At 43.1% G+C, this 17,544-nt stretch overlaps 1 protein-coding gene across 1 annotated transcript in view; it reads right to left on the bottom strand.

The window, feature by feature from the left end:
* Positions 1–16,038, bottom strand: part of Anapc5 (anaphase promoting complex subunit 5) — a 35,151-nt gene extending 19,113 nt beyond the window's left edge. Inside the window, exons 1-5 of the mRNA XM_045132119.1 lie at positions 15,719–16,038; positions 9,694–9,773; positions 8,950–9,059; positions 7,751–7,943; positions 1,040–1,106 (exon numbers count right to left, since the gene is read on the bottom strand). Of these exons, the coding sequence (XP_044988054.1) occupies positions 1,040–1,106; positions 7,751–7,943; positions 8,950–9,059; positions 9,694–9,773; positions 15,719–15,925 (657 nt within the window). The 5' untranslated portion in view covers positions 15,926–16,038. The remainder of the gene's footprint in view (positions 1–1,039; positions 1,107–7,750; positions 7,944–8,949; positions 9,060–9,693; positions 9,774–15,718) is intronic.
* Between the last annotated feature and the right edge of the window lie 1,506 nt (positions 16,039–17,544).

Here is a 17,544-nt window from a genome sequence, read left to right as displayed (position 1 = left end):
AGAAGGGCTTGGGAGATGACTTAGCAGTTAAGACACTTGTCTGGAAAGGCAAATGACACACATTCGATTTTTCCAGGACCCACATAAGCCAGATGCACAAGGTGAAAAATGTATCTGGAGTTCGCTTGCAGCGGCTAAAGGCCCTGGCATGCCCATTCTCTCTTTCCCTCTCTCTCTCTGTTCTGCTGTGTCTTTCTCTCTCTCTCTCAAGTAAATAAAATAAATTTTTTAAAAAGTTTTCTAAAAAGTTTAAAAAAAAAAGGGGGGGCCTGGGCAGATGGCTTAGTGGGTAAGACACTTGTCTGTGAAGCCTAAGGACCCAGGTTCAATTCTCCAGGTCCCCAGTAACCCAAATGCACAAAGGAGGCACATATGTCTGGAGTTTGCTTGCAGTGGTTGGAAGCCCTGGTGCACTCACTCTCTCTTCTCTGTCTCAAAAATAAATTTTAAAAAAATCTTTAAGAAAATCAGGAAAAGAATACATACCTACTATCAGTGAAGAAAAGGACACCAAAAATAAAAAATACAAATATGTTCGAAAAACCAAAAAAAGAACACAACTGTGCTAATAAACTAATACAAACTAATACAACATAAGTGATATGTGAATGTTAAAGGAATTTTTAAAAGTTCAAGATACAAAAAGAGAGACTGATTGACATAGGGAGGGGATATGATGGAGAATTAAATTTCAAAGGGGAAAGTGGGGAGGGGAGGGTATTACCATGGGATACTTTTTTTTTTTTTAATTTTTTTGTTTATTTATTTGAGAGCGACAGAGAGAGAGAGAGAGAGAGAGAGAATGGGCACGCCAAGGCTTCCAGCCACTGCAAATGAATTCCAGATGCGTGCGCCCCCTTGTGCATCTGGCTAACGTGGGTCCTGGGGAATCGAGCCTCGAACCGGGGTCCTTAGGCTTCACAGGCAAGTGCTTAACCACTAAGCCATCTCTCTAGCCCATGGGATACTTTTTATAATCATGGAAAATGTTAATAAAAATTGAGAAAAAAAAAATGTTCAAGATACAGAATTAACATACCTGTTGAGAAAGAAAGAATTCTGCTTGTTTTTGGGACAGAGGCCCACTGCAAGATACCTCTTCTTCTCTGGAAAATGAAAGCAAAAAACAATAAGGAATTATACAAGAGTAAAGGTAGTAACATTTACAAATCATGTAAGCTATGGAGTTCAGGGTCAGATGTGATATCCACTTGTAATTCTACCCCTCAGAAGACTGAGGTAGGAATATGACAAGTTGAGAACATCTCAAAAAAAAAAAAAAAAAAAATTCAAACCAGGTGTGGTGGTGCACACCTTTAATTCCAGCACTGGGGAGGCAGAGTTAGGATGATCGCCATAAATTCAAGGCCATCCTGAGATTACACAGTGAATTCCAGGTCAGCCTGGGCCAGAGCGAAACCCTACCTCAAACAAAACAAAAACAACAACAAAAAATTCAAACAACAAAATGTTTTGAAAGCAAGACTCGTACCCATCAAACTTCCCACTAAACATTAATGTTTATGCCCATATATTAATGCTACTCTCACTTTTGGCTAGAGAAGCTTCTCTTTTCAGATGGCAGTGACTACTGGGGTGACTTAAAAATAGCCAAAGTGCTGAGAAGAAGTGATAATGGAGTGTTCAGCACTAAGTGAGACATCTCTGTCACACTCTCTAAACTTCAAGGATACTTTTGGAACAGGTAGCAGAAAGAATGAAGAGCCAAAGGAAGGGGAGGACTGCTTTTAATACTGTCAGCCAGACAAAGTGGCCTTGCTATTCAGGACCTCACAGTGGCTGACACTACCTAAACAAAAGACTTGCATAAGAGAAGAGACAAAAAAAAAAAAAAGAATGATATTCAAAATTGAAGAGCGACTAGTTGGAAAGAAGATTCAGTGGAGAGGGAATGTGGGGGGGGGGGAGGATTAGAGGGAGGGGAGAATAACCATGGCATGTTGTCTGTACTTATGGAAACTGTCAATAAAATGGTTTTGCTGGGCATGGTGGCCCAATCCAAGCAATAGGGAGGCACAGGTAGGAAGACTGCTATAAATTTGAGACCACCCTGAGAACACATAGTGCATTCCAGGTCAGCATGAGATAGAGAGAAACCCTGCTTTGAAAAAACAAAAACACCACCACCACCACCACCACCACCAACAACAACAACAACAAAAAACACGGTTTTTAGGCCAAGGTTGATGGTGCACATCTTTAGTCCCAGCACTTGGGAGACAGAGGTAGGAGGATAACATTGAGTTCAAGGCCAGACTAAGACAACACAGCAGCAAGACACCACCTTGAAAAACAGCTCCCCCACCCCACCCGCCAAAAAAAAAAAAAAAAAAAGGTTTTTAGAAGCAATCCAGCACTCAGGAAGCAGAGGTAGGATCATCGAGAGTTCGAAGCCACCCTGAGACTACACAGTGAATTCCAGGTCAGCCTGAACTAACTTAAGACCCTACCTTGAAAAAACAAAAAAAGAGAGAGAGAGAGAAAGGACTGGAGAGATGGCTTAGTGGTTAAGGTGTTTGCCTGCAAAGCCAAAGGATCTTAGTTCAATTCCCCAGTACCCACGTAAACCAGATGCACAAGGTGGCACATGCATCTGGAGTTCATTTGCAGTGGCTGGAAGCCTTGGCATGCCCATTCTTTCTCATTCTGCCTCTTTCCTTCTCTCAAATAAAAAAATAAAAATAACTTAATAGGTTGATATTGTATATATGTAAGTACAATGATTGTAATGGGGAGGTAATATGATGGAGAATGGAATTTCAAAGGGGAAAGTGTGGGGGTGGGGAGGGAGGGAATTACCATGGGATATTTTTTATAATCATGGAAAATGTTAATAAAAATTAAAAAATTTTAAAAAAATTAAAAAAAATAAAAAGAGAAAAGTCTGGGCTAGAGAGGTGGCATAATGGTTAAGGTACTTGCCTGCAAAGCCTAATGACCTTGGTTCAATTCACTAGTGCCCACATAAAGCCAGTTGCACAAAGTGGCACATGCATCTGGAATTCATTAGCAGTGGCTGGTGGCCCTGCAGTATCCATTATCTCTGTGTTTCTATATTTCTCTGCTTGTAAATACTATTTCAAAAAAAAAAAAAAAAAGAAGAAAATTCTGCACTGAACTAACTGCTCAGCAGTTCAAGGCACTTGCTTGCAAAGCCTGACAGCCTGGGTTGGCCCAGGTTCTATTCCTCAGTACTCACATAAATCCAGATGCAAAGTGATTCATGTTCCATCTAGAGTTTGTTTTACAGTGTCAAGAAGTCCTGGTGTACCCATTCCTTCTCTCTCATATAACTAAAATTTAAAAAATACGGTTCAAGTCTGCTGCTGTCTGACTAAATGTATATACTATGCTCACCCACCAAACTGCCCAGTAAGCACTTCTCTTAATGTTCATACCCATATATTAATACTACTCTCACTTTTGGTTAGAGAATCTTCTCTTTTCAGATGGCAGTGACCTTGGAATGACTCAGAAGGGATCATAGTGCTAGGAAAAAGTGACCAGAAGAGTGCTCAGCACCACAATATCTCTATCACACCTTTCCAAGGCTCAGGGTCCATTGCAGAAGAGGTGGCAGAAAGAATGTAAGAGCCAAAGGAAGGGTAAGACTCCTTACTCCTTAGAAGGTGCTCCTCCAGATACAAAATGGCCTGAATATCCATGACCTCACAGTGCCTGACACTACCCACACAAAACCATCATAATAGGAGGTAAAAGATCATGACATCAAAATAAAAGAGACACTGATTGAGAGGGGGAGGGGATATGATGGAGAATGGAGTTTCAAAGGGGAAAGTGGGGAGAGGTAGGCAATTACCATGGAATATTGTTTACAATCATGGAAGCTGTTAATAAAAAATAAATTGGGCTGGAGAGATGGCTTAGCGGTTAAGCACTCGCCTGTGAAGCCTAAGGACCCCGGTTCGAGGCTCGGTTCCCCAGGTCCCACGTTAGCCAGATGCACAAGGGGGCGCATGCGTCTGGAGTTCGTTTGCAGAGGCTGGAAGCCCTGGTGCGCCCATTCTCTCTCTCTCCCTCTATCTGTCTTTCTCTCTGTGTCTGTCACTCTCAAATAAATAAATAAATAAATATTAAAAAAATAATTAATTAATTAATTATAGATAAGTAAAAAATAAAGTTCATCTGCTAGAGGAAAAAGTAGGGGAAACCCTTCAACATATTGGTCTTGGCAAAGACTTTCTGAATATAACCCCAATTGCTCACGCAATAAAACCACAGATTGACTGCTGGGACCTCATGAAATTACAAAGATTTTGTACAGCATTGGACACTGTGAATAAAGCAAAGAGGCAACCTACAGAATGGGAAAAAATCTTTGTCAGCTATATATCTGATAGAGGATTAATATCTAGGATATACAAAGAACTCAAAAAATTAAATAATGAGAAATCAAACAAGCCAATTAAAAAATGGCCTATGGAACTAAATAGAGAGTTCTCAAAAGAAGAAATATGAATGGCATATAAGCATCTAAAAAAACGTTCTACATCCCTAGTCATCAGGGAAATGAAAATTAAAACTACGTTGAGATTCCATCTCACTCCTGTCAGATTGGCTACCATCATGAAAACAAATGACCATAAACGCTGGTGGGGATGTGGAAAAAGAGGAACCATTCTACACTGTTGGTGGGAATGCAATCTGGGCCAGCCATTGCGGAAAGCAGTGTGGAGGTTTCTAAGACAGCTAAAAATTGATCTACCATATGACCCAGCTATAGCACTACTAGGCATATACCCTAATGACTCATCTCATTTCCTTAGAAGTACGTGCTCAGCCATGTTTACTGCTGCTCAACTCAAAATAGCTGGGAAATGGAACCAGCCTAGAAGTCCCTCAACTGATGAATGGATAATGAAGATATGGCACATTTATACAATGGAGTTCTACTCAGCAGTAAATAAAAATGAAGTTATGAAATTTGCAGAAAAATGGATGGATCTGTATAGGATTATACTAAGTGAGGTAACGCAGGCCCAGAAAGCCAAGCATCACATGTTCTCTCTTATAAGTGGATCCTAGTTACAGATGACTGGGCTTCTATGTGAGAAGGAAAAAAAAAGTCAGTAGCAGAGGCCAGTAAGCTAGAAAAGAGAAAGAAAGGAAAGAGAAAAGACGGGGGACACTTAATAGGATGGTATTGTATATACGTAAGTAGAAGAATAGATTAATGGGGAGGGAAGGCCCAAAATGAGGTCTGGGGAAGAGATTGAGTAAATGAAAAGTGGAGTGACAGCTAATCAAAATCTAAGAGGATATAAATAAAACATATGTAATCCTACTTTTTTGGACAATGGAATACTCAGGAGATGTAGATTGTTGCTAGAAAATTTTCAGTGCCAGGGATGGGATATCTTCCAGTGAGTTGTTGGCCAGGAAGATCCCTAATACCCCCAAAACAGTATAGGCCATTGCTGAGGCCCTTGGTTTCCCACCAGGAATAGATGGTAAGACCCTATTGCTGAAGACGCCACATACTTGGGCTGCAAGGCCACTGAGAAATCTTGCTGGAACTGAGCTGATAACCTCCTCCATGTAGACCAACTGACAGAAAGCTGGAAGAAGCCATTCTGCATGTAGTTCAATGGGAGAAAGAGAAATCACCAGTGAAGACACTAAACAGTGGACACTGCAAGCCTTATAATTGTCCAGCCAGGCCAAATGAGCCAACGGGTGCAATAGTGGTACATCTGTTATGGGGGAAACCAACTGCCCTCTAATTGGACTGGAGGCCCACTCCATGGGAGGGAATACATCCCTGATACTGAAAACTTAAAACAGGGGTAGTCATGAGCCCTAGGGGTGTAACATCTGTTGCTATCTGGCTAAATGTATATACTATGCTTATCAAACCACCCAATAAGCACTTCTCTTATTAATGTTCATACCCTTACATTAATGCTACTCTCACTGTTGGTACAGAATCTTCTCTTTTCAGATGGCAGTGACCTTGGGATGACTCAGAAGGTATCATGGTGCTGAGAAGAAGTGACAGAGGAGTGCTCAGCTAAAATATCTCTATCACACCTTCCAAGGCTCAGGGTCTATTGCAGAAGAGGTGGCGGAAAGAATTTAAGAGCCAAAGGAAGGGCAGAACTCCATACAACATGCTCCCTCCAGACACAAAATGGCTTGGATATCCATGGCCTCATAGTGCCTGATACTACCTGCATAAGACCATCATAAGAGGAGGCGGATCAAGACATCAAAAGTAAAAGAGAGACTGATTGAGATGGGGAAGGTGAAGGATAGAGAGTGGAGTTTCAAAGGGGTAAGTGGAGGGAGGGAGGGTATCACCATGGGATATTTTTTATAATCATGCAAGTTGTTAATAAAAAAAAAAGTTCGAGGCCACCTTGAAACTACATAGTGAATTCCAGGTCAGCCTGGACTAGAGTGAAACCCTACCTTGAAACCCCCCCCCAAAAAATAATAACTAAATAAATAAAATAAAATAAAGCCGGGCATGGTGGCACACACCTTTAATCCCAGCACTTGGGAGGCAGAGGTAGGAGGATCACTATGAGTTCGAGGCCAGCCTGAGACAACATGGTGAATTCCAGGTCAGCCTGGACTACAGTGGGACTCTACCTTGAAAAACCAAAAACTAATTAATTAATTAATAATAAAATAAAATAAATGAAAAAATAAGGACTGGAAATATGGCTCAGCAATTAAGGTGCTAGCCTGCAAAGCCTAAGGACCCAGGTTTGAATCCCCAATACCCACATAACACCTGAAGTACAACGTACCAAAAGAAACAAAACAAAACACAAAAACGTGTCGGGCGTGGTGGCACACGCCTTTAATCCCAGCACTTGGGAGGCAGAGGTAGGAGGATTGCTGTGAGTTCGAGGCCACCCTGAGACTCCATAGTGAATTCCAGGTCAGCCTGGGATACAGCGAGACCCTACCTTGGAAAACCAAAAAAAAAAAAAGAAAACCCACAGAAAAACAGAAGTACAACGTGGTACATGCATCTAGAGTTCATTTGCAATCTGTCTGTCTTTTCCTCTTTCTCTCTCTCAGAAATAAATATTTTTCTACCCACTACAACCCCCACCACCAATAAATAAATAAATAAATATATGTCCCAGATTTGGAGAGTGAACAAATAAGTGAGCTGTGGCTCGGTTCCCCAGTGCCTGCACCTTAGAAAGCACTCAGATTGTCGCTCAATAGTCCATTGTTACTTCACTCTGATGATGAATGCTACACTACAGCTCAGGGTGGCTGTTCCCACAGAAAAGAAACAGTGCAATTGAGGAGAGTAATCTGAGCAAAGTTTAACAAAGGGCCACAGAAGTCGGGGCACAGTACAGAGAAGCCCAAAGGGACCACATAATTCCCAGTGGTGGTAACAATGGGGCACCTTTACACTGTGGCTTGGGAATATTTCTTCCTATTTACCATATCCTCAAAGAAGTGTGGAGAGGATCATATGACAGAAGCTAGACCTACAGCCAACCCCATAATCTCAAAGACGCCAGTGTATTTACACGTTGACCTCACGTTCCTACTATCTGTGGACTTCCCACCCATGCCTCTCACCAGCCATCCTTCAGTCAGGGCAATGAGTGACTGATGCTGCCCATCAGCCAACTGGCGACAGCCAGTATATGAGCTCTGAAGCAAAGAGGAATTACTGCACTTGAAGTTATGCTACGTCACCAGAAAAGGACTGCTGAAAGGAAACCCAAGTTACCTGACAGATACATCAAGGTCCTCTTTTTCCAGTTTTCTTTCCCCCTCCTCCCTACTGGTCAGCTCCATATCAGTATCTTCCACCGTCTTTTTCTCCCCGTTTTGGAAGTACTGTTGAAGGGCAGTGTACAGCTTAAACACTTGACTGAAAGAAAGCTTACTGTAGGCCAAGATCATGTGACGCAGAAATAAACCTACAAAATAAGACCACAGACAAGGTGAAAGTCTTAAGTAAGATCCAGCTACACCATGGCAAAGACTATGTGACACAATTCTTCCTTCAAAAGGCTACAAGGCAGTTGTAGGTGCTGTCCCTTATCCAGGGACATTCTTCCCTCATGTTTAAAGCTGGGCTCTCATTCAGGTCCCGGTCCACTCCCAGCCCACTCCCCGATCTCTATCCCCCCTCAGGCCTCTATTTTCTTTTCTTTCTTTCTTTTTTTCTTTTTTTTTTTGTGGTTTTTCGAGGTAGGGTCTCACTCTAGCCCAGGCTGACCTGTAATTCACTATGGAGTCTCAGGGTGGCCTCGAACTCATGGCAATCCTCCTACCTCTGCCTCCCAAGTGCTAGGATTAAAGGCGTGCACCACCACGCCCGGCTTCAGGCCTCTATTTTCTTTGTGGGTATTCTAACTCTGAAACTGCATGTGTTGACTTACTTTTACAACTTGCCTCCCCTCTCCCAGAACATAGTCTCCATTAAGAGGAAAGTCCATGTCTACCTTATTTATGTCCACAGCCTGACACATGCTGAGAGGCATAAAAAAATATCATGCAAACAAGCGAGGAGGAGGAGCATGGACACAAAGTCAGCAGAGAAGCACTGAAGGAATATGTATGCTTTCACTTTGTATGCTGAAACAATAGTGTATTTCGACTTACCTCTCTTCCTAAGTTTGGTTGGTGACCCTCACTTACAGTTGCACAATACAGGCAAGTGATCCGGAGGACTGTGAAAAGAGCTGGGAAACCCTACAACACCCCAGAACAGGCTCAGACTGACTATTGTAGACAAAACAGAGGGTGCTTCTCCACAAGTCAATTACAGTTAAGTATACCTTAAGATGGCAGTAAATACAACCTAAAACATATTCAATATCCCTACACTGTTTCTTCACACAAGTAACAATAGAAATCTCACTTAGAAAACCGCTCACTTCAACAAAACGACTCTCTGCTCTTCTTACACAAATTCCATACCTACTACACTTGTTTTGTGAACCTCTGGTTCAGTTCCAGAAAAAGAATCTGAAAGGTCATCAAAAAATTGTTCCATATCCTTCAATTCGCCTTCAGCCATCAGTTTGATTCTGAATGAGAAAATTGAGGTATACATTTTAGGAAGGCCCTTTGAACATCTTCCCACGTTTCATATTCTTCAGTTATTGACAGTAATTCTCCTTTAAAGGTAGTTTCGAGATTTAGAAAAGAACAGATATGTAAAACAAGCTTCATAATCCAAAATATCCCTCTCATATTTCTGAAAAATATGTAGTTTTCCTGACCATAAATATCATATCAACCCATAAAAACAGAATTATTTGCAACAACTAAAAAAGCCAAGAAAAAAAAAAAGAATTAAGTAGGTCCATATAAAATAACACATTTTAGTTAAAAGGAAAAGAGACACAAAACCGTACGTCTAGTGTTATCCATTAACAATTAAATACAGGTTCTTAGAAATAAATATAACTTTTTTTTTCCTTTTGGTTTTTCGAGGTAGGGTCTCACTCTAGTCCAGGCTGACCTGGAATTCACTAGGTAATCTCAAGATGGCCTCAAACTCATGGTAACCCTCCTAAATTGGCTCCTTAGTGCTGGGATTAAGGCATGTACCACCACATTCAGCTCTAAATACAACTTTTTAAAAGAACTGCCACACACCCTTTTCTAACTCACCCACCTTGACACGTTTCCATTTGTTCAGAAGATAATGAAGTTTACCTGATCTGTACTGAATTCGCCAGCTGAGGACATGATTCTTCAATCAACTTGTACAGTTTTGACAGGGTAATATCTGGGCCCTGGAGAGACAGATAGGAAGGTTTACATATGAATGCTGAAGAGCTAGAAATTGATAGAAAACTGCAAATTAATTCATCATATTTTGCTGTAACTATCATTCTAAACATGAACTAAGCAATCAGGATTTTCCCATCTACCTAAAACACTACACATCAGCATGCTATGTAGAGTCAATGCAATGGTACAGAGTGGGAAGAAGAATACAAAGATCAGCCAGGCATGATGGCACACGCCTTCAATCCTAGCACAGGAGTAGGAGGATCGCCATGAGTTTGAGGCCACCCTAAGATTACATAGTGAACTCCAGGTCAGCCTGGGCTGGAGTGAGACCCTATCTCAAAAAACAACCAAAAAAAAAAAAAAAAACAACCAAGTATAGTCCCTTCTGCACTTTGCAAACATGTCAAAATATTAAGAGATGGCTTGCCTGTGAAGCCTAAGGACCCAGGTTCAATTTCCCAATACATATGTAAGCCAGATGCATAAGGTGGCACATGCATCTGGAGTTTGTTTGCAGTGGCTGCAGATCCTGGCACACCCAGTCATTCTTTCTCTATCTACCTCTTTTTCACCAATGGTTTTTTTTTTTTTTTTTTTTTGGTTTTTCAAGGTATGGTCTTAATCTACTTCAGGCTGACCTGGAATTTGGAATTCACTATGTAGTCTCAGGGTGGCCTTGAACTCTTGGTGATCTTCCTACCTCTGCCTCCCAAGTGTTGGGATTACAGGCATGCACCATCATGCCCGAATCTAATAAATATATATATTTTTAATTGTAACTCCTCTGAGACCATTTCCCTCACAGTTAAACAGATGTAATAATCATAATCTCCCTTGTTTTTGGCCAAGATTAAGATAATTCAAAGAGGGCTATAAAGATGTGTCAGTGGCTAAGGGTACTTGTGTGCAAAAGCCAGCCTGGGTTCGGCCCAGTTTCAAATTCCCAGTATTCATATAAAGCCATGTGTATAAAGTGGTACATGTATCTGCAGTACATTTACAGCAGGAAGAGGCTCTGGTGTACCCATTCTCTCCCTCTTTCTCCTCACAAAGAAATTTAAAAAAAAAGATAATACAATGAGCTTTGTAAAATGGAAAGTATTATATGAAGACAGGTGCTCTGTAGTGCACTGCATGCCTTTAATTCTGAACTTGGAGAAAAAGGCAGGAAGACTGCTGTTAGTTCAAGGCCGGCCTGGGACTACAGAGTGAGTTCCAGGTCAGCTTGGGCTAGAGTAAAGCTCTACCTCAAAAAAACAAAAGGACAGGCTGGAGAGATGGCTTAGCAGTCAAGGATCACAGTTCAATTCCCCAGGACCCACGTAAGCCAGATGCACAAGGGGGTGCATGCATATGGAGTTCGTTTACAGTGGCTGGAGGCCCTGGCGTGCCCATTTTTTCCCTCTCTCCCTCTCTGTGCCTCTTGCTCTCTCTCAAATAAATAAATGTATTTTTTTAAAAAGGAAAAGAAGCTGGGCGTGGTGGCACACACCTTTAATCCCAGCATTCGGGAGGCAGAAGTGGGAGGATTACCATGAGTTCGAGGCCACCCTGATATTACCTAATGAATTCCAGGTCAGTCTGGGCTAGAATGAGACCCTGCCTCAAAAAACCAACCCCCCCCCCAAAATATATATATATATACACACACACATACATATATTATATATTACATATAAATATGTATATATATAATATTTTTAAAAGGAAAAGAAAAAAGATAAGCATTCTATTTTTCACAAAAATAATGTGAGCATAATAACAAAAAGTCATATTGTCAAGATTACAAAACTGGAGAGATGGCTTAGTAGTTCAGGCAGTTGTCTATGAAGCCAAAGCACCCAGGTTCAATTCCCCAGGACCCACATAACCAGATGCACAAGGGGAACATGTGTCTGGAGTTCGTCTGCAGTGGCTAGAGGCCCTGGTGTGCCCATTCTCTCTTTTACTTGTCTCTCTCCTCTCTCTGCTTTGCAAATTAAAAAAAAAAAAATTACACTCTACCTGAGGTTTAAAAGTACACATGGAAGCCAGGCGTGGTGGCCCATGCCTTTAATCCCAGCAATCAGGAGGCAGAGGTAGGAGGATCACTGTGAGTTTAAGGCCACCCTGAGACTACATAGTTAATTCCAGGTCATTCTGGGCCAGAGTGAGACCCTAGCTGGGGAGGGGAGGTTAAGGAGCTTGCCTACAAAGCCAAAAGACCCACATAAGCCAGATGCACAAAGTGGGCCATACATCTGGAGTTTGTTTGGAGCAGCTGGAGGCCCTGGCATGCCTATTCTCATTCATTTTTTTCTCTCTCTCTCTTAAATAAATAAATGAAAATATTAAAAAAAAAAAAGGGCTGGAGAGATGGCTTAGCAGTTAGGCGCTTGCCTACAAAGCTAAAGAACCCAGGTTCGATTCCCCAGGACCCACGTAAAATAGATGTACAAGGTAACACGTGTCTGGAGTTCATTTGCAGCATCTGGAAGCCCTAGGGTGCCTGTTCTATTTGTGCTTGTAAGTAAATAAAAATTATTTAAAAAAAAAAAAAAAACTACATATGGGGCTGGAGAGATGACTTAGCGGTTAAGCGCTTACCTGTGAAGCCTAAGGACCCCAGTTTGAGGCTCGATTCCCCATGACCCACATTAGCAAGATGCACAAGGGGGTGCACACATCTGGAGTTCATTTGCAGTGGCTGGTGGCCCTAGTGCACCGATTCTCTCTCTCTCTCTCTCCCTGATGCTCTCAAATAAATAAAAAGTAAAAACAAACAAACAAACAAAAAAAACCCAACACATGGAGGGTTGGAGAGGTGGTTCAGTGGCTAAAGCACTTCCCAGAAAATGTAATGACTACAGTTCAATTCCCCAGTGCCCATGAGGGGCCAGATGTACTGAGTGGCATGTGTGTCTAGAGTTCATTTGCAACAGCTAGAGACCCTGATGTACCCACTCTCTCCACTTGGTCAGCCTGACCTAGAATGAAGTCCAATCTCAATAAATAAAATAGCAAAATGAAATTAAAAGCACACATAAATATAGAAGCATATGTGTCTAACAAGACACATTTTAAATTAGTATTCAAGAAATACATTTTTAAAAAAGGAAATAGATGAGTATTAATAATCTCTGAAAAGAGGTTGGGCATGGTGGCACACACCTTTAATACAAGCACTTAGGAGGCACAGATAGGAGGATCGCCATGAGTTCAAGGCCACCCTAAGACTACATAGTGAATTCCTGGTCAGCCTGGTCTACAGTGAGACCCTACCTCAAAAAAAAAAAAAAAAAAAACTGAAAAGAAAAGAAATTGGGAGCTGGAGAGATGGCTGAACTTAAGGTTAAGGAGGCTGCCTGCAAATCCCAGGTTTGATTCCCCAGAACCCACATAAAGCCAGATGTTCAAGGTGACACATGTCTGGAGTTTGTTTGTAGTAGCTAGGGACCCTGGTGCACCCATTCTCATTCTCTCCCTCTACCTATCTATTTATATACATATATTGCTGCCTCTTTCTCATCTTTCAAATAAATAAATAAATTAAATATCTTTAAAGTCGGGCATGGTGGCACACGCCTTTAATTCCAGCACTCGGGAGGCAGTGGTAGAGGACTGCAGAGGTAGAAGAGTGAGACTACACTTTGAAAAACAAACAAAAAATAAATAAATAGAGATGGGAAATAAAAGAGATCAGGGATGGAGAGATGGAGAGGCACTTACCAGCAAAGCCTAAGAACTCATGTTCAACTAAGAAAAATAACTAGGATAGGGTCTAGAGCCAAGGGAAAAATGTTTACTAGCAGGTTTATTTGTTATTTTGGATCCGGAATCTTGTTCTGTGTAATAACAGACAAGGTGAAGTACTAGGAAAGTTCTGGAAGATGCGATCGATTTCACTTTAAAATGAGAATCTGGTATTTCTGTATTACCATTTTCAATAAAATTTCTCAGCTGTTTAAAAAAAATAAGTACAAACTAAGTATTTTAAAAAATAGATTTTGGGGGCTGGAGAGATGGCTTGGTGGTTAAGCACTTGCCTGTGAAGCCTAAGGACCCCAGTTCAAGGCTTGATTCCCCAGGACCCACGTTAGCCAGATGTACAAGGGGGTGTATGCATCTGGAGTTCATTTGCAGTGGCTAGAAGCCCTGGCGCGCCCACTCTCCCCTCTCTCTGTCACTCTCAAATAAATAAATAAAAATAAACAAAAAATTTTAAAAAAATAGATTTGGGGCTGGAGAAATGGCTTAGCAGTTAAGCGCTTGCCTGTGAAGCCTAAGGACCCCATTCGAGGCTTGATTCCCCAGGACCCACGTTAGCTAGATGCACAAGGGGGTGCACGCATCTGAAGTTTGTTTGCAGTGGCTCGAGGCCCTGGTGCGCCCCTTCTTTCTCTCTCTGCCTCTTTCTCTCTCTGTCTGTTGCTCTCAAAAAAAAAATGATTTTAGAAAACAGATTTTATTTATTTGCAAATAGAGAAAGAATGGGTGCACCACGGCTTCTTCTCACTGCAAATGAACTACAGATGCATGTGCCACTGAGCGGTCTCTCCAGCCCCATTCTTGTTTCCCTCCCACACACTTTTTTTTTTTTGAGGCAAGCCCAACAGACTGGTCTTTTTCTCTTAATGTGTGTGTGTGTGTGTGTGTGTGTGAGAGAGAGAGAGAGAGAGAGAGAGAGAGAGACAGAATTGGCATGCCAAGGCCGAGAGAGAGACAGAGAGAAAGAGAGAGAGGGGGGAAGGAGGGGGGGAGGGGGAGAATTGGCATGCCAAGGCCTCTAGCTGCTGTACTCGAAATCCATATGCATGCACTTGTGCACACATGCGACCTTGCACACTTGTGTCATCTTGCGTGCCTGGCTCGTGTGGGACCTGGCGAGTAGAACCTGAGTCCTTAGGCGTTGCAGGTATACGCCGTAAATGCTAAGCCATCTCTCCAACCCCTCACTTTTTTTTTTTTTTTTTTGAGAGAAAGAGAGAGAGAATGGGCGCAACAGGGCCTCTAGCCACTGCAAATGAACTCCAGGCTCATGTGCCACCTTGTGCATCTGACTTACATAGGTTCTGGGGAATCAACCCTGACTCTTCAGGTTTCAGAAGCAAGTGCCTTCATGCTGAGACATCTCTCCAGCCCACTCTCTTGTGTCCGTCCCCCCCCCCAAGGTGGTTCCTTTAGTTGTTGTTATTACTTTTAGTAAAGTATACATGTATGATAACAGGAATGTGGCTAAGACTGGTAGCCACAAGTTACCTCCCCTTAGTTAACTGGCAAGCAAGCCCCTTAGGCTTTCCCCTCCTCAACAAATATAGGTAATGGAGTTTTAGGTTTTTGTTTTCCTAGTGGAAGTTTTTGTTTCCCTAGTGGAGGAAGACATGTGTCAAGCACAAAAATTACGAAAACAAATGTTAAAAAACATACAAAGGATATGGAGGAAAGCACAGTAAAATGAAAACATAAGCTAACACTTACTTACAATAGGCTAATGAAATGTTAATCGTTTCTGTTACTGATCCCATTTTACAGAGAAAGCTGAGGCCCAGGTGACAGCTCGTTAGTGGTGGAGCTACTACCTGAGTCTGCAAAATAAGATACGCCACCTAAAATGCTTACCACACACACAGGTGTTCGTGGGACTCTTACATGTCCCTGGGATACTTATCATAGTCTTATGGGGTAAGGTTAGCCTCTGCGTTCCACCTCGTCTCCAAAGCTCCAGGCTATGTGTCGCCCCACTTCACTGAGAGAGGATCTGAACCTCTCCCGCTCCCCGCCCCAGACGCTCAGATAACGCGGGAGCCGGATGCGAACCTACAAGACAAGGCACGTAAAGCGCCTGGCGCATCCTAGGCGCTCAGTAACTGTTAGCTGGCGGCTTTAAGGAGGTTTGTGTCACGTTCCTCTAGAGCGGAAAGAGGTCATGAACCCCAAGCCCAGGGAGGTCTTCACTTCAGTTCACCTGCAGCAGCGGCAGGAGCAGCTGGTTGAGCCTCCGTCGCTCCATGAGGCTTACGGCGCCCTCGCCCGTGCGGCCCATCTCGTTGAGCAGCACCAGGACCGCGATCTTATACGGCGTCACCCAGTCCTTGATGCCAAACACGTTGGCGTGCACCACCCCGTTGGTCATCATGGGGTTGAAGTACAGGCTCTCGTGGACGCTGGCCATGGCGGAGAACCGCCACGCGCCGCGTCCACAAGCAGCCTCAAGGCATAGCTGCGGCCGTCCTAGACTTCCGCCCGCCGGCAATGAATCCCCAGGAAACCAGCTTCTTGGTCCCGGCATGCATTGGGCCAATCATTGGCCCCAAGAGCGAAAGCCAATCAAAACACCTAGAAGCGCATGAGGGGCGGCCGGACGCAGGCGGTGCACCGGAAGATACGTTCTCCCAGAAACGCTGACCGAAGCTGAGCAGGTTCCGAGCCGACGTGGACCCGGAGTGACATACTTGTTACCCCAGCAGACTGAGGGAGAAGGACGGAGGATCTGGAGCTCAAGGCCTGGCTGGGCCGCCTAATGAGATTAAGTCCAATTTGGGATGTAAGAGACCCTGACTCAAAAAGAAAATAAAAAGAAAAATTAAGCCAGGCGTGTTGGAACACGTCTTTCATCCCAGCACTCGGGAGGCAGAGGTAGGAGGATCACCCTGAGTTCAAGACCAGCCTGGGACTACAGAGTGAATTCCAGGTCAGCCTGGGCCAGAGTGAGACCCTACCTCGAAAAATCAAAAAAGGGGCTGCAGAGATGGCTTAGTGGTTAAGGCGCTTGCCTGCAAAGCCAAAGGACTCAGATTCGAATCCCCAGGATCCACATTAGTCACATGTACAAGGGGGGTCAGGCGTCTGGAGTTCCTTTGCAGTGGCTGGAGGCCTTAGAGCACCCATTGTCATTCTCTCTCTCTCTCTCTCTCTCTCTCTCTCTCTGTCTCTCTCTCTCTCTGTGTGTGTGTGTGTGTGTGTGTGTGTGTGTGTGTGTGTGTCTATCTATCTCCCTCTTTCTTTGGCAAATAATTAATTAAACCAGGAGTGGTGGAGCACGCCTTTAATCCCAGTACTCAGGAGGCAGAGATAGGAGGTTCACCATGAGTTCGAGGCCACCCTGAGGCTACATAGTGAACTCCAGGTCAGCCTGGGCTAGAGTGAGACCCTGCCTTGAAAAACTAAAACAAGAGCTGGAGAGATGGCTCAGTGGTTAAGCACTGACTGTGAAGCCTAAGGACCCCAGTTTGAGGCTTGATTCCCCAGGACCCATATAAGCCAAATGCACAAGGGGCCACATGCATCTGGAGTTCCCCTGCAGTGGCTGGAGGCCTGGCGCACCCATTTTCTATCTATCTGTCCCTTTGTTGCTCTCAAATAAATAAATAAAAATAAACAAAAAAAGAAAAACCAAACTATATATATAACAAATATATACAATGTGTACACACGCACAGAGAACGTTTTTTTTTTATTAAGCTGGGCATGGCGGTGCTTGCCATTAACCCCAGCACTCAGGAGATGGAAGTAGGAGGATCATCGTGAGTTCAAGGACAGCCTGAGACTACACAGTGAATTCCAGATCAACCTGGACTAGAGAGTGAGACCCTACCTTGAAAAAAAAAAAAGTTTTTATATATTTGCAAGCAGAGAGAGGTAGAATAGAGACAGAATGGGTATGCCAGGATCCCCAGCCACTCACTGCAAAGGAACTCCAGACACATGAGCCACGTTGTGTATCTGGCTTTACATGGGTACTGGAGAGTCAAACTCATGTTGTTAGGCTTTGCATGCAAGCACCTTAACCAC

The sequence above is a fragment of the Jaculus jaculus genome, chromosome 13, assembly GCF_020740685.1.
Source record: "Jaculus jaculus isolate mJacJac1 chromosome 13, mJacJac1.mat.Y.cur, whole genome shotgun sequence".
NCBI lineage: Eukaryota > Metazoa > Chordata > Mammalia > Rodentia > Dipodidae > Jaculus > Jaculus jaculus.
The sequence above is the reverse complement of the archived record's forward strand: the minus strand, read 5'-3'. Positions and strand labels throughout refer to the sequence as shown.